This window comes from Limanda limanda, chromosome 22, assembly GCF_963576545.1.
Source record: "Limanda limanda chromosome 22, fLimLim1.1, whole genome shotgun sequence".
NCBI classification, from domain to species: Eukaryota; Metazoa; Chordata; class Actinopteri; order Pleuronectiformes; family Pleuronectidae; genus Limanda; species Limanda limanda.
The window spans coordinates 17,270,244-17,292,930 of NC_083657.1; the positions used below are offsets into that span (position 1 = coordinate 17,270,244).

At 42.3% G+C, this 22,687-nt stretch overlaps 4 protein-coding genes across 4 annotated transcripts in view; all 4 read left to right on the forward strand.

The window, feature by feature from the left end:
• The window catches only part of mta2 (metastasis associated 1 family, member 2), a 28,476-nt gene extending 26,873 nt beyond the window's left edge, over nucleotides 1–1,603 (forward strand). Inside the window, exons 17-18 of the mRNA XM_061095810.1 lie at nucleotides 204–346; nucleotides 1,413–1,603. Coding sequence (XP_060951793.1) covers nucleotides 204–346; nucleotides 1,413–1,566 — 297 coding nt within the window. The 3' untranslated portion in view covers nucleotides 1,567–1,603. The remainder of the gene's footprint in view (nucleotides 1–203; nucleotides 347–1,412) is intronic.
• Nucleotides 1,604–6,500: 4,897 nt separating this feature from the next.
• cth1 (cysteine three histidine 1) lies at nucleotides 6,501–8,151 on the forward strand. Its single transcript, XM_061095889.1, has 3 exons — nucleotides 6,501–6,509; nucleotides 7,147–7,641; nucleotides 7,702–8,151. The coding sequence occupies exons 1-3, from the start codon at nucleotides 6,501–6,503 to the stop codon at nucleotides 8,149–8,151; spliced, it is 954 nt and encodes a 317-aa protein (XP_060951872.1).
• A 2,315-nt stretch (nucleotides 8,152–10,466) lies between these two features.
• Nucleotides 10,467–19,318, forward strand: taf6l (TAF6-like RNA polymerase II, p300/CBP-associated factor (PCAF)-associated factor). The gene is made up of 12 exons (XM_061066467.1): nucleotides 10,467–10,541; nucleotides 11,998–12,166; nucleotides 12,312–12,398; nucleotides 12,511–12,661; nucleotides 12,772–12,822; nucleotides 13,678–13,772; nucleotides 13,855–13,929; nucleotides 14,513–14,733; nucleotides 16,151–16,283; nucleotides 16,786–16,914; nucleotides 17,665–18,161; nucleotides 18,253–19,318. The coding sequence occupies exons 2-12, from the start codon at nucleotides 12,020–12,022 to the stop codon at nucleotides 18,596–18,598; spliced, it is 1,932 nt and encodes a 643-aa protein (XP_060922450.1). The 5' UTR covers nucleotides 10,467–10,541; nucleotides 11,998–12,019; the 3' UTR covers nucleotides 18,599–19,318.
• Nucleotides 19,319–19,449: 131 nt separating this feature from the next.
• kcnk7 (potassium channel, subfamily K, member 7) lies at nucleotides 19,450–21,757 on the forward strand. The gene is made up of 3 exons (XM_061095809.1): nucleotides 19,450–19,786; nucleotides 20,147–20,542; nucleotides 21,483–21,757. Exons 1-3 carry the CDS (start codon nucleotides 19,450–19,452, stop codon nucleotides 21,755–21,757), a joined length of 1,008 nt encoding a protein of 335 aa, XP_060951792.1.
• Nucleotides 21,758–22,687: the final 930 nt, after the last annotated feature.

Below are 22,687 nucleotides of genomic sequence, written 5' to 3' on the forward strand. Positions count from 1 at the left end.
ACCGTGACTGTTGACATTCAACTTCAGCACATTTTCCTCTGCAATTTTACTGTGTTTTCAAAGTAAACCTGGCCATATCATTCTAACATCTTCCTCAGCCTATCTTTTGTCATTTTCACATAAGCATCTTCACTTACATGCTGTGTGTTGCTCAAATGAACAACACAAGTGATTCATTATTCTTGTTTTTCATTGGTTCACAGGCTACAGGAGTGCCCTACCCAGCCAATGGGAGGCCGTATACGTCAGGTATGAGGACCACATCCCAGTCGGTCATCAAGCGGCAGAAGGTCAGCCAGGGCGAAGCTCCCAACCCTGTGGTGTTTGTGGCTACAAAGGACACTAGGTACATTTGCTGTCTCTGGCGGTAACAAACTGCGCTGCACCTGCCATCAGTCTATATACACTGACTGTTTGCATCGGTGACACTGAATTCAATTGTTGTAGTTTGATTTGTTATAGACCACCACCATTTACTCTGTGATTGGTCCGCATGCTACATGAGCCATATTTAAATTGACTTGAAGGAAAGAACATGCACAACATCTTTCTTTTCTTTGTTGCAGTTCTTTTTAGAAAAAGTAATTGCTCTTCAACATCTGTCAGCTCCAACGCGATCCTAGCGTAGAATCTCAATTTCACGAAATAGCAAGACTCACATTCACGTTAACTGCGTGCGTGCCTACAGCGTAGCTTTGACGCAGAAGCATGAATTGGGCTTTACTACTCATTTCTGCACAGCCAGTGGACATTTAGTTTGTTAAGCTTTTTTAGCATTCAGACTGGAAGCAGAGGAAACATCTAACCTGTAACGGTATTCTCCATCAAGCACCTGTGAAACTCACTAAGAAACTAGTGTTTCAAATTTGTTTGATCTGTCCAGAATGTTTGAAGAGCTGGAAAATCTGGTCTATTCCAACTTTTGTTCTACTTTTCTTTAGCTATGTCCACGATCATCCATCAGTTATAATAACATTGTATGCATCAACATAAATTACAGACATCAGTGATCACAGTGACATCACTAATAATTATTCCAGCAGGCCGAGAAAAACAAGCAATTGGGTCATAACATGTAGAAGCAACAACAGCAGGTCAACCATCATGCAATCAGTTTTCATGAAAAACTAATGATCCAAAATAAGTCTGTCACTTGTTGAGTTCACTTAATCATAGACATGCTGTTCTACTACTGTGCCAGGGTAATTGGTGGTTTAATGTACAGAAAGTATATGAACGCATGCACACCCAAATAATAAGCACTAGGGTCTGGACAGAGGCAACAAAAACCAGAAGATAAGAAATGTCTACACACCAGTGGAGGTTCCCACCAACTTTTTAACTACCTCCCCAGGTATCCACCTTTCATGTGCATACCATGATGTGTTCTCCTGCTGGTTTCTTTCACCCAGGGCTCTGAGGAAACATCTGACCCAGTCAGAGATGCGTCGGGCAGCGAGAAAACCTCATCTGCTGGTCCGGATCAAGCTGCCGCCACCCCCTCGTTCCCTGGCCATGCCCCTGCTTCCCTCCAGCACCAGCGAACCCATCGTCCTGGAGGACTGAAGGGGATGATGGAAGGGGCGGGGTCTTTTAACAGGACACAGGGGTCGGGAGGGAGGGAGTTGGGGAGGGTCTGTGCTCAGGCTGTCAAATACAGGCAGCACAGTACGCCATACCAGTAGTTTTTTTATTTTCCCTCTTTTCAGTGTCATTTTTCTGTAGTCCTCTGTTACTTCCCAAAAGTTGATGTGACATACACACACACACACACACACACAAGCGCTTACGTGACTGTATATTTCCATCATAATAAAAAAAAAGACACACATCCCCCCACTGAAACTCACTCAATACCTTGGGCTTTGTAGTATTTTATTCTAAATCCAGATGAATTACTTTTCTCCGCTTTTAAATGCCGCCTGTTGTTTTTTAATGTGTAATTTAAATCATATTTCTCATCCTGAAACAATGGTGATGAAGCACACTGTTTTTCCTCCCATGTTGCTATCTTTGTGTAAATATATGCATCATTGAAGGGGTGTGTGCCCACTGTATGTGAGGAGAATGTTTGGGAGGATGGCAATGGGAGACTCAGTGTGGGACAGCTGTAACAGGCAAGAGATCGAATCTGATCTGATTTGTAGATTTCACTCGTATGAACTGATAACTGCCAGTCGTAGGCTGTGCTCAGGCTCTTTAATCAGGTTGACAGAGCAGACTTCCGTGTTAGATCCATCTGCCAACATTTAAGTTTTTAATGAGCCTGTAACTCATCAGCTCTTCCCATCATCCGTCAGGAGCCTGTTGCTGGTGTTCAAACAGCTCCGGCCTCACCCCACTGGTTCATCCCACCTGCGTCCTCCATCTTGTGCAAGTCCTTCAGTGTCAAAAATATTGAGTGGGCACAAAACAAGTTGAGAAGTGTGAAAGTCTAGGTTTGAGAGTTTGCAGTGGCACGTGTGAGTACAGAACACAGCTGTAGACAAAGTGAGGACAGAATGTAGAGTCTATTACATGTTTTGAGTTGGCAGGAGATAGTGACAGTATTTTAACAGCAGGAGCTTCTTTGCTCACAGCTTGAAGCTCCACTCAGACAGTGTTGTGGAAGTAGTGCCAGTGTCAGGACTGCAACTCACCAACATTTTCATTATCGATGATTCTGCTAATTGATTTTACTGCTGATCAAGTTATCGATCAGGTTATTTCAACAGATGGTCCTAACAGCCACACTTCCTGTCAATGTTAACCAGTGATGACATGAAGCATCTAAACCGACAGGTGGAAAATTAGAGCCAGTTGAATGAGAATGCACAAGCTGTGGTGGTTGTTGTGATTTATTTTTTATTTTACTGAGTCGTGATTTTACCAATGTGGTTTTTCTACTGTTTGTAGAGCCTGATGTTAATCCTGGCTCAAATTTGTTTGGTGCTCACTTGATAGTTTTGTGGCTAATAATCTTCCATACTTGTGTGACGCTTCACAAGACATCACAGTGGTCTTTTTGAAAGAAGGTGAACATCTCCTGTCACTCGATTGCCAGGACTTTGGAGCCACTTTTAGACAGTTTGGAGAGAGAAGTACCCTGACTCCAGTTCTCTTCACCTCACCCTGAGGAGTCTGAACAGCCAGTCTGGAATCCTCGTCTGTTGGAGGGAAGCGTGGTGTGTTTAATGACATCCAGATGATTGTGGTTACCTTGAATTTGCACGAGTTACTGTGTGACTTGCGATGCTGAGAGAACACGTTTGGCTTTGAGGTACTATGTTTGAGTCCAAAGTGAAGCCATAATGTTGGAAAAAGGTTGATGTTCTCACCCTGAGCTAATGTTGGACTTTAGCCACAGCATTTCTGAAAATGTAGTGTTTTAATTGGTTTGAATGAAACCGTCGCAGTTATGTTACTGACCAGTTGATGAAAGTCTGTTAATAAAGCGCAATATGTAAATGTTTGGAAGACAATTAGGGCCAAAAATTTGTTCTTAAAAAATAATTTTAAAAAACAAGCAAAGTGAGTCTGAGGTTGAATGAGTACTTTTTTCTCCAGATAATAATTAATTGATTCAGAATTTGTTTTCCCCCATGGCCTTAATCTTCTGTAAATGTTTGATGATGCGAAGCAGAAGTGATGTTTCTGATTGTGATTGGGTATGATGATGAAAGAAGCTGTGTCAACTTGTGCTTTAATTTGCTTTGTTTGTTTTAGTTCCCCCTGTCTGTACCATTATGAAAGGGTAAATACTAAAAGTAAGATGTTAATTGGATAATTATAACTCCTTTGTGTTCCTTAGCCTCAAAACAGCGAGGGGCTACTCTGGTTTTATAAGCAAGTCTGGTCCCAATGTGGGCTTTGTAATATTTCTCCCCCTCAAAAAAAGAACTGAAGTGTTGACTTTGTAGCAAATACTAATCATTGTAAAGAAAAGTGGAAAACTGGCATATTGGAAACTTTTTTTTACAGCTAAACTGTGTATATCTCCATTATTGTGGAGATGGCTCTAATAGGCTACTGTACATGTGAAACATTGCTCTCCTTCATTGGGTGGGGGGTGGGGGCTGGTCATTTGAACCTTGGGCAACATTCAAAAGGGACAGGGTGTGGATTTTTGTATGGCGGAGAGACAAACATGTTCAAATTAAAAGTTTTTCTCAAGTGTTTTTTATTCCAATGTCTCTGTATCCTTTAATGTATCTTGATAAGAAAAGAAATAAAGATTTTTTTTTTCTTTGTGGTCACATGACGGCTGCTTCTTGACTGAGTTTTAATGGTTCATCAGCTGCTGCTGAAACTCTGGTTTAACAGAGATGGGTGTCAACGTTCACTACTTCTTTAGTGTGTGTCCTTTTTAATCTGTGTCAATATGGTAAATACGGAAAGATTGCATTTGCTCTCCTTAGTTTCATATTCTTTGATCATATATTTCCTAGCTTTGTTTATAGTTTTAGAGAAAATACAACTGCTCCATTAGAGAAGAACAAAAAGATATATATTTTTAAAAATCTCTGTGGAACCATAAACGGCATTTTTTCAACAAGACATTTCAAATAGCAGTAGGTATCAGATCTAGGTAGAAATAATCTTGTAATTATTTTATTACGAGGTGATTGAGGTGGTGAATCAGTAGTTGTGGTTTTATCACTGATACATTAATGGCTTGTTTTACTCCTAATTGAACAATCAATCAATCAAGTTTTATTTGTATAGCCCACATTCACATATCACAATTCGTCTCATAGGGCTTTAACATGGTGTGACATCCTCTGTCCTTAACCCTCAACAAGAGTAAGGAAAAACTACTAAAAACCTTTTTAACAGGTAAAAATATGTAGAAACCTCAGAGAGAGCCACGTGTGAGGGATCCCTCTCCCAGGACGGACAGAAGTGCAATAGATGTCAAGAATTAGCATGAGATTGAAATCAATCCCTGGGATTAATTTGATGTGTTTTGGTTTTTCTACCAGAAATCAATGACATACCTATCTAACTATTCTTTACTGCAATCATCACTTAACTAAATGAACTAAATGAAAGACATCTCTATTTGTACATTAGTGTACATGAAGGGCTTTTAATTGATAAATAAGTTTATTGTAAATATTTGACTGAGGTTAATTTCCAGATGTCTGTGATATATACTATACTGAAGACAACCACTAGGGGACGGCCGAGGTATTTGGGCTTCACTACCTGAAGCTGTCGTGTTGTCCATTTATCTATGGTGGAGAAAAACAAAACCACTAAGACCCTATCTGGTTAACCGTTAGATCAACATATCATACCTTTCTGTAATCATTAAGATGTATTCTAACCACACCAGAAGAAAGAATAGAGACACCATACTCAGAGGAGACATGGCACATTTTTTTATGTTCTTTGTGCCTGCATTTGGTAATATGGGACATTTGTATTAGTCTCTAAAGAAGTAGCCTAAATCACCTTTCTGTATGTATGTTAAGCTCAATATTGTCAATTTTTTAAAGCATTATGCTATATGGATAAAGCTGACTAAGAAAACGGATATGATTCATAGAAATGTCATTATTTTTTTATTGACACATACAAATAAATTTCATAAAGAACCCTATCCTTAGTAAAGAAACTGTAAATTAATTAAAAACATTATATTAAAGGTGTCAGACAAAAAGAGTACAAACCAGCAATCGAGTTAACCTTAGACAGCAGATACAATAGTATTCTAGCAGAGAAGCTTACTCAAAGAATATATTTAGCCTAAATCCAAGCAGTCCAGTAGTATGAAGTATGAAACCCCAGATGTCCAATGCATTTAGAGAATTTAAAGGACTGTCACAGATTACCCAAAGCTTGTTGTCCCACATTATCAATCAGATTTGAAACAGTGGGGTGACTAAAGTATGTAAAGAAAAAAAAAGAAGAAATAACTAAAACACTTTATTTTAGATTTGAAGACATTTTTATATTTACTTCAGTTGTATTGGAATTGTCTGCAGCTGTTTACCCCTGAGACTCCTAAAGTGCACTCAAACACTTCACCCACCCCTCCATAGGAATAGTGGTGAGAAGATAATGAATGTATTTACATTTTGGGGTGAACTCTCCCTTTAACAATCAGCTTGTCAGAATTCTATGTCATTTTGTTAAAACAGGGAATAATCCTGTTTTCCCAGATTACCTGAATTCACCCTAAATAACATATACTTAAATTATAAACACAGCACCTGATTGACACGTCACTCAGCGCGGTAGCCGCACGTGATTGGTCGCCGGACACCGTCCGCCCCCTGACGTCACCTCGGTCACACCTGATGCTCGTTGGGAGCGGAGCGCGGGAGCCGGGGCCGGGTTTAAAAGCCGAGCGGAGCCGGAGACACATCGCTGAAGAGTCTTGAGCAGAGCGGAGGATAGAAGCGTCATCTCCCCCAACACACGCACGGTGACTGACACTCAGCGGCTGCCTCTGTACTCAGGACCGGTCCCCCAGACTCTCAACCGCCGCAAGCTACTCCCACCTGTCTGCAGCCATGCTCGAGGTAAGTCCCACAGACCTGCAGCTAGTCCTTCAGCCACTGCTGGTTCAAAATGATCCTTCCTGTTCACTGGGAGTGAAAGCGCTCTGCACAGGGGAGGCTGACATGGGTTACTCTAATTTTGTCTAGACTTTCAGAACTAATTAGTATGTTTTACCACCATATGGATGTTAAAATCCCCCCGATCCATTTGGTTTCCTCCAAATGATGAAACTCCCTGAGGTTGTGTTGCACTAGAAGCTGTTGAGCAGACTCCACGATGCTCACTCTCTGCTCCCTCCATGATTACACAGCTCATCAGAAATTTACTTGATACGGAGTTAAAAATGACTTACTTTGCCAAATGTCCTCATGCAGGGATTTTTTGCAAATGCATTGTGGGTTTGGTAACATGACGTTTTCTGCATAGTTATCTAACTTTTGAGACAAATTGTAGAGTAAATCTCTGACTCAAAATGTGGCCATTAAATGTTGAATTCTGTACTGGGTTAGCTGTGGATGAAGGCTATACAATTATTTATAAATGATGTGCTCTGGGAATTTGCTTGTACACTGAATGCTCATTGAGATCTGTATGGCTCAAATCTGGACTTGATACAAGGCCTGGCCCAAATTAAAACTTGTATCTTTTCCACCTCAGACCAGTAGTGATGACCTGTTCCTGCCCACCTGCCAAGATGAGGTGCTGGTGGACAACCTGCTGGCCAGTGAGGACCTGGATGGGGACGAAGCAGGCCTCTCCCTGGCCAAGGCCTTGCTTCCCCTGGTCGAGTGTGCCTCCACCTCCCCCATCCCCTGGGTCTGCTCCACCCGCTACAAGACGGAGCTCTGCACCAGCTACTCTACTACTGGTTCCTGCAAGTACGCCGAGCGCTGCCAGTTTGCCCACGGCCTCCCCGAGCTCCACATTCCCTTCCGCCACCCGAAGTACAAGACTGAATTGTGTCGCAGCTTCCACACAACTGGCTACTGCTACTATGGCAGCCGCTGTCTGTTTGTCCACAACTCCACTGAGCAGCGCCCTGTCCTCCGCCGCCGCAGGAACATCCCCTGCCGCACCTTCCGCTCCTTTGGCATCTGTCCCTTCGGCACTCGCTGTAACTTCCTGCACATTGAGGGAGAAGAGGCTGGAGATGTCAGCAGTGGCCTGAAGACTCCTGATGTTTGTCTGAAGACTCCTGATGTTTGTCTGAAGACTCCTGATGTTTGTCTGAAGACTCCCTCGGCTCTCAGCCCCCAACTCCAATCACAGACCAAGGAGTGGAAGCCTCGAGGAGCTCTGTGCCGTACCTTCAGCTCCTTCGGTTTCTGCTTGTATGGTACACGCTGTCGCTTCCAGCACGGCCTCCCCAACAAGACCAAAACCTTTGACCAGAGTCCAGGAGGATCCCTATACACTAATCCATCTGTTGGCAGTTCAGGTTTACCTTCCCCCGCTTTTTTTAGTTCCACCCCAAACTCTTCAAGCTCCTTGTCTCCTCCATCAACCTCTCCTCTCACCACCCCGCCTGCAGAGGCCATAGCCAACAATGCCTTCACCTTCTCCAGCCAGCACCTGAGTGACCTGCTGCTGCCATTGGCTCTTCACCTGCAGCAGCTGGAGACCAGCCAGGCCCAGCAGATATGGGACAACAGGGCCGTTTAAGTGGTGGTTGGAATCCGCATCAGCACTGCACTCCCCAGCTCAATGAAATAATTTTAATCCTTATTTTTTACCCCTTGTTCCATGGGCAATTTCTTAAGTTGTGGGTGTTTGACTTGAATGCATGTTAGCAGGTCAAGCAGGCCTTGAGCTGTTTAGTAGTAGATCAGAGGTATGGAATAGTTCTCGACCTGCTGTTTCAGGTTCAGCTATTAGTGTCATTAATCTTTTAAATATTGTACATACATTATTAATGAACTTGATAAATGAAATGTCTCACCTCAGCATTGTGAATAAACTATTTTAATCTCCAACTTGTATTGGATGTTGGTGCTGTACAAATGCATCGATACTAGAAACGCTTGCTTGTGCAACAAAATGCCTGGAAGCAAGTGGTATTGACGGTCGTAGCAACAAATTGTATCTCAAGCTGGCGTATTCAAATATGGATTTCTAGAAGTTCTCTGCACTTGGCAGTGAAGTCTCAACATTGCAGCAGTTTAGTCCACTTCACTTCTCTTGTTTCAAAATGTCGATACCCCTGAACTCTAACGGTTTGGTTCCATAGGGTTTTGGGAGAACTTGACTGGTCTCCAGAGAGCTCTAACTTCAACTGATAACATCTTCAACGTCAATATTGAACATCACTAATGGCCTTGTACAAAAATGTCTGTTTGACAAAACGGGATGAGGGGTGCAAATGGCTGATTACATTATCATGCAAACATTTCAAAATAAAGCTGAGGGAGTAAAACGGAAATCTTGGCTAAATGTGCCAATGAATCTTAACATATCAACAAACTTGTGTATTCTATTCACATTAAGCCAAAAAATGCCTGGCGCAGATCAAATTCGTACTCTCAAATATATTGACATGGACCAAATGGTAAAGATGGTCGAAAGTGACCAGCAGAGGTCCTCATGTTAAATTATAAACATGGCCAAATTATGTTGGATGGCCATTTTGCTTCTTGGGAAGTCTACATTGGGGGCAATTCACAGCAGTAATGGTCATACTTTGTCCACAACATAAAAGGGAGACCACAATCTGTAAGCGAACAATTAAATACCTATGATGTCCTCCATTCCAATCAAAATGAGATGCCTCTCTATATGCTTTGTCTGCTTTTTTGACATTTGGGTGAATTGATCTTTACACATTTATGCTTCGACAGCAGGGAACCATCTACTGGTGTCGAGATGGTAATTGCATGATTTATTTAAATGAAACCCCAAAGGTTAGAGGGAAACAATTTAAAGATCTGTTAAGTCATTGATTTATAAAACTTCCAGAGCCAAAATGGTTGAAAACCACTGGTTAACCCATCTACAAATGTGAATTGTTTTAAAAACTGAATATATGATCCATTAGGTAAAATCTTCATCTTAAATGTAAATAGCGAGTAAAGCGGTCAAATTTGGAGAAGAGAGTACATCTGTCGTGGACTGGGCAAAGGGAGAAGGCAAGCCTGGGGTCATGGATGAGCATGTGGCTGTGGCAGAGGGTCTGTTTGGAGAAGAGGACAACCCTATTGATACGACCTTCTGGGTGAAGACCGTGAATAAACAATTCTATTTAGTAGAACCAGATCTGGAGTAACATGTGCCATGCATTTGTATTTTCTCTTTTTCTAAGCTATGTGGACTGATCATGATTATAATGTTCATGCAGTTTGACAATGAGAAGGACTTCTGCTCCCTGGAAAACATTTCACTCTGCAGTTAGCTGCAGAACAAATGAGATTTCATGATCATGACATCAAGCAGGACTTATAAGAGGCAAGCAAATTGATGGCTGTGAGCTTCTGCAAAAAAAAACCGGCCCATCCCCACTGAGAAGCTGCAGACCTCAATAACTTTACAAAGCATTTGAAAAAGCCAGGTTCATCACTTTTTTCACATGTGTTCTCAAATTGATGAAATTGTTTGCCTAATTTGCACGTGTTTTTTCTATTTCAATGTGCTTTCTGAATTTGCAGTGCCTTGAGCTCTCGCGGCCACCGTATTTGCCTCCTGGTACGTCACTGGTAGAATACGGAACAAGTTTTCTCCCTCCATTCTGCAGCACTGTTGAATGAGCTCCGGTGCTGTAGTAGAATCATGTTAACAACAGATAAACTGTTTGACGTGGGCTTGAATCAAACTCATTTCAATTCAATGGAAAGTATATTCAGGTTGCTACATTTTGTTTTCACCGCGTAAATATGACCCAAAAACCAAATGCACACCGGAAGTGCTCCTGATTGTGTCTTAATTTGAAAGGCTTGACGGATGTTTGCCACCCTCACACTGTTATATTGTTGCACCGTGAACATAGAGCACAGCAGCAGCGCTGATAGGAACTTTCCCTTTGACTTGAATCATTTCCATCTGCAACCTTTTGCGTGAAGAAGGTAAAGTCCCATTCAAGTGAATAATTAATTCTATGAGATTTTCTTTGCAGTTCATAGACCGCTACGTGTTGGTTTATCCCCTTCACGTTAGGAGATAGTAGCTAGCTCCAAACTGGTAATGGCTCAGACCTATTATTGATGGGCTGCTTCCCACTCAGTATAGCTAATACTTCAACAGTCATTGACACAAGGATAAGTGGTTGTCGTGTTTGGAACATAAATCTAGTTAGTTAGTGCTTCACTTACTTTTAACCTGTCTCTTCCAGGAACTAGTCAGAGCCCAGGTTTTATTTAGCTAGCATGCTACATAGCAAGTCCGCGCTGGCCCCTTCCTCCAGAGAGGAGTGTGCACATCTTCTGTCTCAAAATGTTTTAACTGAAGAAGTTCTTTGTTTATCGTCTCCAGTGCATAGTGTAGAGTATAAACTAGAAGTCAGTAAGGTGACTAGTTGAAATCGGGGAAGGGGTGTTTAACTGATGTGATGCAGTTTCAGTGAAAACTATAATACACCAGCCAGGTTTGGTTTGGCCCAAGAAGAGTAGCAGTGCTTATTAAAGGTCCAGTGTGTAAGATTTAGGTGAAAGGGATCTATTGGCAGAAATTACATATATATATATATATATATATATATATATATATATATATATATATATATATATATATATATATATATATTTAATCCTAGTGATGTTTACACTAGTTTGTTTCATTTCAATTGTACGAATTGTTGTTTTCTTTACCCTAGAATGAACCCTTTAAATTGAAATACTTTATATTTAAATCAGGAGTGGGTCCTCTCTACAGAGGCCGCAATGTGTTTTTACAGTAGCCCAGACTGGACAATCTTAACACCTTTTTGGAGTTTTTATGACAAATGAAGGGTACCGGTGATCTCTTTCATTCTTTTTTTAACAATATATTTATTGAGTTTTACATATAAGAAACATACATTCAAACATTTATAACATACAAACGTTTATGAACACCCCCAACCCACAATCAAACACTCAGGGTAAAGAAAAAGAGGCAGAAATTAAATAACTTAAATAAGATTAAAAAAAATACATATATAAAAATATAAGAATTAATGGAAGTAAATAACGACATAATTATACAAATAAATAAAATTAAATTCCAATCAATCAAATCAAAAGCCTAGATAAAATAACGTTCTCTTATTCATAATATTAGTTAGTTACAATTAATATTCATCCTATTAGATGCTGCTATTTTATTCTGTTTCACTCATTAATTTCCACTTGGTCGCTTTCCAAAAATTGCATGAAGGTGTCCCATATTCCCTTGAATTTACAGTTTTTCCCTCTGACCACATATGTTAATTTCTCCAAGGCGCTTTTCTAGTCTTACTATTCAGCTGTGAAATGCAACTTCACTACTAGATGTCACAAAACCTCTACACACTGACCCTTTAAAGTGAAGTGTTTTCTCTGCCAGTGTCTGAGCGGTCGCCGGGAGCATGGCGGACCGGGAGGAGCGCCGCTTCGCAGAGATTCCCCGAGAGTCTGTCAAGTTCATGGCAGAGAGTTCAGGCGTGGAGCTCGGCGACGATGTGGCTGCTCTGCTGGCTGAGGATGTGTGCTACCGGCTCAGGGAGGCGACACAGGTCGGTGCTGCCTCGCAAGCTTGTATAACGTGTGCATCGTCAGGTGTTCACAATATTCAACGCAGAAAATATGTAAAAGTGTTTTCATGTGTAAAAAGTGCATTGTGAGTTATTCACGTCGCTCCTGTGTTTTTGGGCCACACAGAGCAGCTCACAGTTCATGAGACACGCCAAGAGGAGGAAGCTGACGGTGGAAGATTTTAACAGAGCTCTGCATTGGAGCAATGTGGATGTAAGTGCCTGAGTTGTAATTTTCACAGCAGTTCTTCTCTCCTCTGGACCAGTTAATGTCTCGGCTCTGACCGTTTCTCTGCCTTCACGCTCTCTTTCTGTCTGTTCACCAGGTCATCAGTGGCTATGGGGCTCAGGATGCGCTTCCTTTCCGCTCAGTGAAAGAAGGAGAGCTGTTCTTCGTCGAGGATCGGGAAATCAACCTGGTGGAGTTGGCTCTGGCCACTAACATTCCCAAAGGCTGTGCTGAGACCATGGTACGAGGTATGACACACTCTGCTGGAACAAACAGATTTGTCCATAACACTACTGAAAGTCCATGTTAAGTGTGTCTCACGAGTTATTTCGTCTGTTTTATTCGGATTTCTTGTCAGTGAATGTGTCTTACCTGGATGGGAAAGGCAACCTGGAGCCTCAAGGGACCGGTGAGCCTCTACCACACTATGGCTACATCTACACAAATGTTTTACAACACAATTTTAATCTGTCCTTCCATACTAACACACCTGAAAGTGTATATGACAAACCCATTCACGTATACTGGTAAGAGGAGGCATTTATTTTCTTAGTGCAGGGATGAGGTTGAACTGTTACTGACGGTCAATGGTAGTAACGATTTGCGTTCACCACTGGTAGTCAGTGCCACCACACACACGCACCTGGGTAAAGGACATTATTTGTAGGGAGGGCAGTGTGTCACTCTTTATTCGTTGTACATTTTGTGGAAAACATATTCACGGTAATTGCAGAGCCTTACAGCATATTCTAACTTTCAGTAACAATAATTTTCGAACTAACATTAAGTTAACCCTTCTGAGACTGCCCACCCTCTCTGGCACTTGCATCATCTCGGCCCCCAGAGCTCCAGCTGTGGGCATAACTGAGCTGGAACTAATGTCTAAAACCGATCCGTCTCGGAACCCCCATGGGGATCCCGCGCACTAATGCTCACTTCAGGAGGATTCTCTTGAAGGGAAAAAGTCCTCCACTTCTAAAGAACCCTCTGTGGCAAAGGTGCCTGTCAATCTGTGTCACTCTGCATTTATTTTATGGCCCAAGGACGTCGCTAACATCCAGCGCTGCTTCCCTTGTCCAGGTTGCCCCTTCCCAGTTTTAATTTTTTTTTTTAATTATGCTGCCTTTTTTCTCAGAAAGAAAACTAATAATGACCAATATGTTGAACTATTCATTTATTGAATGGATTTCTGCCTTTGATAAGTGGGTCAGTGTATGCCAGGTGTAGGGAGCATTGCTCTGACCACACTGTTGAATTGTCTCAGTTCCCACTGCAGTGCAGACTCTGTCAGACGACTTGTTGAAGTACTACCAGCAGATCACTCGGGCCATCCTGGGAGAGGACCCCCACCTTATGAAGGTACAATGCTGCTGAACACAGGCTCACATTCTGTGCAGATAAACAGTGTTGCAACCTTACATTTTTCTCCTGCGTGTTTCAGGTGGCTCTGCTGGACCTCCAGTCCAACTCCAGGATCGCTGCCTTACTACCATACTTTGTCTATGTCATCAGCGGGGTACGTTTTCGTGATGCACCCATGCAATTTTTAGATGCGTCAACTAATAGCATCCACTGATATCGACAATGGACCAAACTGACTTAAGTTGTAGTAACTGATGCTGATTCTCAGCCTCAACTAAATTTAACAGACGTTTATAGACCAGAGCTAGGTCCGCTGTAGTCTTAGTTCCATAACATACCAACATTCAGCCACAATAGAACCATTATAACTCTTTCCCTGTGGGTTTGACTGTACATGAGCAGTATTGAAGCAGAGGCTGGGCACTGTAGCTGGGGTGTCTTCCTCTGAGGATACTGAGATCATGTCCTTAGTAAACTAGCATTTCTATCTTTGATTTTAAAGGTAACATATCATTTGATAGTTTTTAAATGCCCTGAAAGTTCTTAAAATATAAAGATTTGTTAGCCAAGAACAATGTGCTCTCATGTCATTTAATTATTTAATGTATTTAATTCATTAAATTAATACAGAAACATTTATCAAATAATCAAACTGTTGCATGTCTTGGAAATGGCCCCTCTGTTGAGACTGCTGTCCGCATCATCCACATGTTGATCCTGTGATCGTGTTCGTCCAGGTGAAGTCAGTCAGCCATGACCTGGAGCAGCTCAACAGACTCCTCCACATGGTGAAGAGCCTGGTGCAGAACCCCTACCTGTACCTGGGCTCGTATGTCCGTAGTCTGGTCTCCAGTGTCATGTATTGCATCCTGGAGCCACTAGCAGCTTCCATCAACCCGCTCAACGACCACTGGACCCTCAGGGACTATGCTGCGCTGCTCCTCAGCCACATCTTCTGGTGAGCAAATCATAGGCAGCTGCTCTCACATACATGGGAGGCTGATAACGCATTGTATATATTGCACATACATGTAAGCAGAATTTGTTATATGCAAAAGAACACCAAGTAATGTATTAAAACACAGGTCTTAAATTAGCAGATCACTAATAAGTTCAGACTCACTGGATGATTCCTGAAGAGCTATATTTTCTGTTTCTGGTTGATTCCAGACTTTATGGAATATATTTGTGAATTGAAGAAAAAAATGGAAATTAATTAGCTGTAGTAATTTAACTACATAGTTAATTAAGCAAACGTGTTATCAAACATTTGCCTATTCAGCAAACATAGAGCAACATTAACATTCATTTGACTCATGCTTCAGTCCACCTGCTAAAAGTCCAGTATTTATTCTCCTTTCATCATGTTGATGTTGACTTCACATAAATAAAGTACGTAAACAAAAAAAATGTCCCACAAAACACAAGAAAAGTTACAAAGCTTTACAAATTCTACTAAACTTTCACTCACTCACACATTTATGGCCATTTTCAAGGCACCCCTGCAGAACTGCAGTAGACACGTGTGAACAATGACATGCAGTTGTTCAACAAGACCGATCGTTCTGTGACTCAACTGCAGCCAGTATGGCCAAGTAGTAATCTAATGAGAGCCCAACAGTCTCCTCCACATGGTGAAGATCCTGGTGCAGAGCCCTAACCTGTACCTGGGCTTGTATATCCGTAGTGGTGGCAGCGTGTGGGATCGGGCAGGAAGACGTGTCACGGTTCTGTTTTCTGGAATCGTGACACAAAATCGTGGACGTTTGGACCGTGATATCTGTCTCAGTTGTAGAATCAGTACATCTCTACCGTCTTTGCAGCCATCAATAAGCAACACCATGATAGCGCACAGTATTGTTCAGTGCATGGATATGAACGGATTCAGTTGTCATTGCTGGCACTGAATAACAGGATCACTGACTACTCAAATCCTGCACTTCAGAAACTACCATGCAACGATCAGAGATTATTTTCATCTAAAATGATGCAAAACAATAGTATATGCCTTTCTTGTATATTGCTGTATGTTACTTACTGTATTGCACCGTAGGTTATTTTACTGTGTGTGTGTTTGTTTGTGTTTTGTAAAATAATAGTCAGCTGTTTTTATCATTTAGAGAAATAATACGACTTCACATAAGTGGGACAAGACCTAATGATCTGCTCTTCAGTCATTTTCTGAGTGCTTGGGGAGTTGTCATCTTCTGATCAATCTAGTCTGTTGTGTTGGTATATTCAGGAGTTGTACATATTCACATGGGTAACAGCAAGTGCTCACCTGTCATCCTATAGGCTTCTCCAGGTATTTGACCTCTGTGGGTCTTAACCTGTGTTTTTAACCTGAGTCTTGTTTATCCGTGTCTTCCCTCCAGGACCCATGGTGACCTGGTGAGTGGACTCTACCACCAGATTCTGCTGTCGCTACAGAAGGTCCTGTCTGATCCAGTGAGACCGCTCTGCTCCCACTATGGAGCCGTCGTGGGGCTTCATGCTCTTGGATGGAAAGTATGTTCTCCACTTCCATCTATGAATCTTGTATTTCTGCATTAAAGCTGTCTACACTGACGTCTTTGTCAATTTACAGATAAACAGTTGAGTTTGTGGCTGATGAGTAGTTGCAACTAAACTGTACTGTACAAAGTAAATGAATAAAATTCGATTACCAAATATTACAAATTTATAGAACTTTCAGAGTCTGGTTTGGAATTTCCTCTACAGAGATTCATGGTATGACTTATATTCTCTTATATTTTTTAGCATCCTCTTCTCATTTATTCAAACTCAAGATCTCAACATCTTTCATCCTGAAATTGAAATATTAAGCATTTCTTGTGGATCATTTGATGTAAATTTTTGCTTCATTGTGAAAGGTGAATAATTTAGTATGTTTGGCATTTACACTGTAGATTGTATCCTTTTCATTGCTTTTAATATATATTTAGTATTTTCCTGAGGACTTGGATTAGTGTTGTCTTGGTTTCACGCCTAAAACTGTCTTTCTCTGCAGGCAGTTGAGAGAGTTCTCTTTCCACACCTTCCTGCCTACTGGGCCAACCTCCAGGCCGTGCTAGACGATTATTCTGTTTCCAACGCTCAGGTCAAAGCAGATGGACACAAGGTCTATGGAGCCATTCTGGTCAGTACTGCACTGATATGTGCTCTTTCACACTGTGATTAGCTACAAGGCTTCCTGATGATAAGTGGCTTTAATGAGGTGGCCATCTCATCAAAATTCTTTCAGGCTTGCACTGAACTCTTTTCCTACCACCCCCCTAGAAAATTGTCCGATTACAGCAGGAGATCCTTTGCAGGATTCACAAAAAGAATACAAATATCTAAAGAAGCATCAGTGTCACACCAGTAGAAGCTAGAGAGATTTTAGTAATAAGACACAAGTGTCCATGTGCTGTAAACAAAATCACCTGACCTCCTTAGCGGAATGAATGCATTACATCCTGCGTCAGCCTGCTTCACTTCCCCTAACCTGAACACTCCGGAGATTTCTGTGCTTTTGTGAACGTGTCTGAGCAAAGATTCTCCTGCTGCGTTGTTCAATGTGTGAAAGGCAAACTGCAGAGAAAGTTCAGATCAAATTTTGCTCACATCCTCCAGACCTCAAGTCAGAATTATATATTCTTGGGAGCATGAATGTTCCCAGCTATTTATATTTTCATATGGAAATACTGCATGTTGTGTGCAAATGTTGTCCTCCAAGTGTCACTGTAGAAAACTAATCTTTTGGGGACTGTGAAAGCTTAAAGCAGATTTCATAGTTAAGAGGAAAATATTCTGAGGACTCCCATGTCATCACATTACTGACAGACTGGAAACACATCACAACGTTTCTCCTGTACATGGTCAGAAGGTTCTCCTGTCTGTCCTGCAGGTGGCAGTGGAGCGCCTGCTGAAGATGAAGGCTCTGTCCCTGTCTCAGCCTGCAGAGGGCGGCTCCAGTGGTCAGACAGGCTCTGTGGTGGGTGCTATGGGTTACAGGGTAAGCTCCCCTGGACTCAGCCCCCCTCCAGAGCCTCTGTCAGAGGCCACCCTTGGGATCGCCAGCCACCTCCAGGCTGGAGGGGCGGGCTGTCCCTGGGAGGAGTGGACCCCGGTCCCTCTCCCTGCCATGTACTCTGAACTCTACTCCTTTTTTGGGGACAGCCTGGCTGTTAGGTTTAGCACTGGGCCAGGGTTCGGCAGCTACCCTCCCTGCACCTCGTTCCAGCTCAGCGAAACCAGGAAGGAACCTCCCAGCCACGTTTCCAACCCTGACACCACCCGCAAGATGCCACAGCTGACTGCTAACCTCAACATCAGCCCTAGACATGATGGGAGCCCTCGCACCGACCCCGCCCCACCTAGCCTGGCTGCTACAGGAGCAACAAGGTAAACTAATGACTCCAGTTATTTTTCAAACATAAATGATTCGGTTGCTGTATGCACTTCTGAATCTTTCTGACATCCTTTTCTCCATCAGGTCCCTGACTCGCTCCTCCTCCTCCTCCACGTCTGTCCAGCGCTCCAGATCTTCCTCATCACGTCCAGGTCAGCGTTCGGCAGGACTGTCTCGTGACGTTTTCCCCAAAGCTCGTTTCACATCTCCTCAGGCCAGCCCTCCGGCAATCACCTTTCTAATTGGTGGTCGGCAAATGGGCCGACGTTGTCAAGGCCGGCGCCCCTTCCAGACCACTTTTGCCCCGACTCCAGCTCTCGCTGCCATCCCACCACGTGCCTACGCCCACAAACTGCCTGTCATCGGCAGGGTGGGCAAACCTGTACGCCGCTGGGCATGTTCCCATTACTCTCTTCACTTGCCTCTGTAGAGCAGAGGGAACCGACTTTATTAGACTGCATCATTACAGCGTGGACTGTGAAGACTTCTGTTCATATTTCATAGTTAAAATTGTACAGATTTTGAATCATTATAGAAAACTATTCAAACGGATCTAAACCCCACTGTGTGTAAAAGCTGAATGACATTGTCATCTCCAAACTATGGTAGAAAGCAGTGCACTCCTCCACACCCAGTGTGTATCTGAGCAGGAGACTGCACCAGTTTGTACTGGGATGGTTTAACTTACAAAATGAAGCCATCAGAAACCTTTGACAAAAAAATCTACATGCAGGAGTTTTTGTACGAAGAGATGCAGGTGTTGAAAATGTAACTCAATCAGTAACTTAATTATCTAAACTGTTTCAACTAGTTTTCAGTTGAACAACTACTTGGCTACTGAACAAATATTTTAGACACAAGACTGTGGATTTTATGAGGTATATTTTCCCGAACAATGGCACTATTTTCTTGAATGAATACATGATGAAAGGAGCAAACTGAGCAAAAAGTATCAGTGTGACTCTGCTGAAGTCTACACACAGAGGAGACATGAGAAGCAGAAAAATGGACATGAAACTGCTATGGACTGAAGCAGTGAGACTGATCACCTGCTGAGCAGTGTTGGAACAAATGGACAGCATTTATTACTGTATGACAAAAAAAAGTTGTTGTCATAGAATAAAACTAAACTTTGTTTTATCCTTTTTGAGTCCAGTAATGGTTGTGAGTTGATCTGTCTCTTTGTCTGTGACTCTCTCTACCTCTCTAAATATTTAAAGCCTCACCAGCCTCCAGTATCTGGTTGCAGTCTGTAGAGAAACCGAGCAGCTAGAAGCCACAATGGCCCAGCTTGGGTGCTCACTGGGACTGCTGATTCAGGCCAATGTCTTCTCCTGCCTGGCTTTCTGCTACCTGCTCTTCATCCTGCTGGGAGGCGTGGTGTTCACCGTGGTGGAGGCTCCGCTAGAGAAGGAGCTGAGAGCTGAGGTGGAGCAGCTGCGGCGCTCCTTCCTGCAGGAGAACCCCTGTGTTGAGGAGAGCGAGCTGAGGGAGCTGCTGGGGAAAGCTCTCTCTGCTCACCACAGCCGTGAAGCTGATTCAACGGCTGACGCAGATGAGAAGCACAATGACTTCATCTCATCTCTTTACTTTGTCATCCTCACTCTGACCACCATGGGTAAGATGCAGCACAGAAATGTGTCAGTGAATGAATGAATGACTGATCTTTGTAACTATTGTAATGGAAATGCCCTTTAACAGTGGCCAAAGCCCAAATATGCTGAATTTAAAATACATGAAATACAGCGAATCCTCATATACGTGCAGCTGAAACCAGTCAATGTTTGACATGTATGATGAATGACAAACAATGAATTGACTATGAAAACTGCTGAGTGGAAAAAAATCTTTATACTCCTTTTGAAAAGCTTTTAATCTCATCTCAATCTTTCTCATTGAGTTTGGTCAGTTGTCTTTCTTGTGATGGAAGTTTATGATGGTGAGACCTAAAGCCAGTCTCTCCTCTCTTCTGCCCCAGGTTCTGACTCTGACAGCCCTAAATCAGATGAAGCCAAGCTTTTCTTTATCTTCTATTGCATCCTGGGGATCCCCTCCACCCTGTTCCTCCTCTCAGTCCTCTCCAACCTCCTCCTCCCTGTTGTCACCAACTCCCCTGTCCACCACCTGCAGACTTACTGGGGCTTACCCTACGGCCATGCCGCCCTCGTCCACGCCAGCTTTCTCTCTGTGCTCGTCCTCCTCCTCCTCTTCTTCCTCCCTGCCCTCATGGTTTGTACAGTGGAGCCAGACTGGAGTTTCCTGGATGCTTTTTTATCCTGCTTTGTCATCCTGAGCACCATTGGTGAGGGAGGAAAGTCTCTGGGGGAGAGCTGGGGGCCGCTGGCCAAAGACACACTCAAACTCCTCACCACATGTAAGAAGAAGAACATGCTTAAGTGTGTGTGTATCTGTGTGTTCTTACATAGACCTGCATTAAATGATTACCCTTCCAAAAGGCTGGAAGTAGAGTTTTGTTTTCACCTGTGTGCGTGTGTTTGTGTTTGTGTGAGTGAGAGAGAGAGAGTCTGGAAAACTAATTTTCCAAGATAATATAGACAATCTGAAGTCTATATTGATTTGAAAATGATTTGTCGTTGCACGACAAGTGACATCATTGAGAATGAAGTATAATCTATTTCTAAATCTTATAGGGTTATAGACACAACCTTAAGCTTATCAGAGTATAATGAATACTCATATAGTAAGAATAATAAGATATTATGACACCATTATGAAGGCAGAAAATGATGTCATAAAGTGTGGTAATTTATTAGCAATATTTAGCAGTCCATACGATTAGAAACAGGATCTACAGCTTATTTAGATGAACCAATAATTGGTTATGGTATAATATAAATGAAAAAAATATGGAAGGGCTTTATTACAATCTAAAATGGGGTATTTAGAGGCCCCCTTCTAATGATTATCATCTAATAATTTGTAAACAGTATTAAAGAAGTCAGTAAAGTAACATGGATACATTCAAAGATAATCATCACAATCTCTTCCCCTAACAAAGTTCCCCTAACTTTGCAGAATAATTTGGACTCTTAATCCACAATGTTTCCAGCGGCAGTGAAATAACTTGAAGTCACTGCCTACAAACCACAGACACACACACATACCGAGAGCAGCTGGTGAACATGGTGGAACTTTTAGCAGCCAAAAATCCTCATAATGTGAAGATAATGAATAAATAATGTAGGAATCAGCCTTGAAAAACAGGTATCAGGTGTATTTTTGTTTTTAATATGCCTGTGGACAAACAAGACATTAATTTTAAAACTGAAAAAAAGAAAACTCTTTCTGTCCAGGGTATCTGCTGGTGGGCCTGGTGGTGATCATTACTCTCAAGGATACTGTCCTGCAGGTTCCCCGGGTCCGTGGGGTGATGAGGCGCTTCTCTGGTTTGCAGTTGACAGAGCTGGAAGGTGTCCATCTCAATGAATTGACATTAAGTGAAGACAACTGTGAGGAGGAGCCCCAGTACTCCCAGTCCATCTGTACTATCTCCTCCACTCCATTACAGCTGATGAGCCCCTGTTCAGACTTTCAGAGACCCAGAACCTCAACTCTCAAAAGCACCTGACTTTCACACATGATATCAGCGCCTGACTTAAATGTCAAAATCTCTTCAATGTCAAAATATTTAAAGACTTGATGCTCTCCTCTTATATCATTATTTAATATTTATTGAAGTTTGTGCGGTCAAATGTTTGTCACCATAAAACCATTAAAATCAGCTGAATTAACAATGAGCCGTTCCTCATAGCGATACATTCATGGATGTTTAAGTATCACTGGATTACTGTGATAATGAAGAAAACTTAAAATGAGGATAATTGTTTGTCCAGTTCTGAAGGAGCGTTTTAAACTGGTACAGGTTTGAATCTTCACAGTACAGCTTTGACAGTGACCCATTCACACACACATTACAGTGCATCTCTGGGCAGCACTTTCTCTCACGCGTCACTCATACACTGCTAACAGCCGTCAGGGGCAACTTGGAGCTCAGTAGATTGCCTAGGGTCAAGTAAACATCAGGAATGAGGCAGACTGGGACAAAACCACCTTCTGGTTAGTGGACAACCGCTGTACCTCCTGAGTCAAGTATCAGTGTTTTCTTGGATTCTGTTGCTGATTTATGAATTTTTATTCATGATCAAATTGGATAAGGATGATCCTTGAAAACTCTAAGTCATACTAAATGAAAAAATATTGTGTGTCCAGATTTGACTGAATTAGGACCATATGACTCAAACTTGAACAGTTATTGCATCAATTGGGCTGTAAAGCGTTTCAGGGCCTCTTAGAGCTTTGTCACAGCCACAGCTGATCTTGCGCATGCAGCGGATCGGTGTCCAAATACAATAACCGCTTGTAGTTTTTTAAATATACTGGCATGCACCTGTCTGCACATCCTCTGCAACTCTCCTGCTGGACTTCTGCTCCTGCTGCTGCTAGACACAAGGTGCCTGAGAAAAGAGTTGCTGCAGTTTTAAGGAGCTCTGCAAGTCTT

Coding starts and splice junctions, on each gene's coding strand:
- cth1 (XM_061095889.1), top strand. Junction 7,642..7,701: donor AGGGAGAAGAGGCTGGAGAT/GTCAGCAGTGGC, acceptor GTTTGTCTGAAG/ACTCCTGATGTTTGTCTGAA.
- kcnk7 (XM_061095809.1), top strand. CDS start 19,450: ATGGCCCAGCTTGGGTGCTCACTGGGACTGCTGATTCAGGCCAATGTC. Junction 19,787..20,146: donor CCTCACTCTGACCACCATGG/GTAAGATGCAGC, acceptor CTTCTGCCCCAG/GTTCTGACTCTGACAGCCCT. Junction 20,543..21,482: donor ACTCAAACTCCTCACCACAT/GTAAGAAGAAGA, acceptor CTTTCTGTCCAG/GGTATCTGCTGGTGGGCCTG.
- taf6l (XM_061066467.1), top strand. CDS start 12,020: ATGGCGGACCGGGAGGAGCGCCGCTTCGCAGAGATTCCCCGAGAGTCT. Junction 12,823..13,677: donor CCTGGAGCCTCAAGGGACCG/GTGAGCCTCTAC, acceptor GAATTGTCTCAG/TTCCCACTGCAGTGCAGACT. Junction 13,773..13,854: donor AGGACCCCCACCTTATGAAG/GTACAATGCTGC, acceptor TGCGTGTTTCAG/GTGGCTCTGCTGGACCTCCA.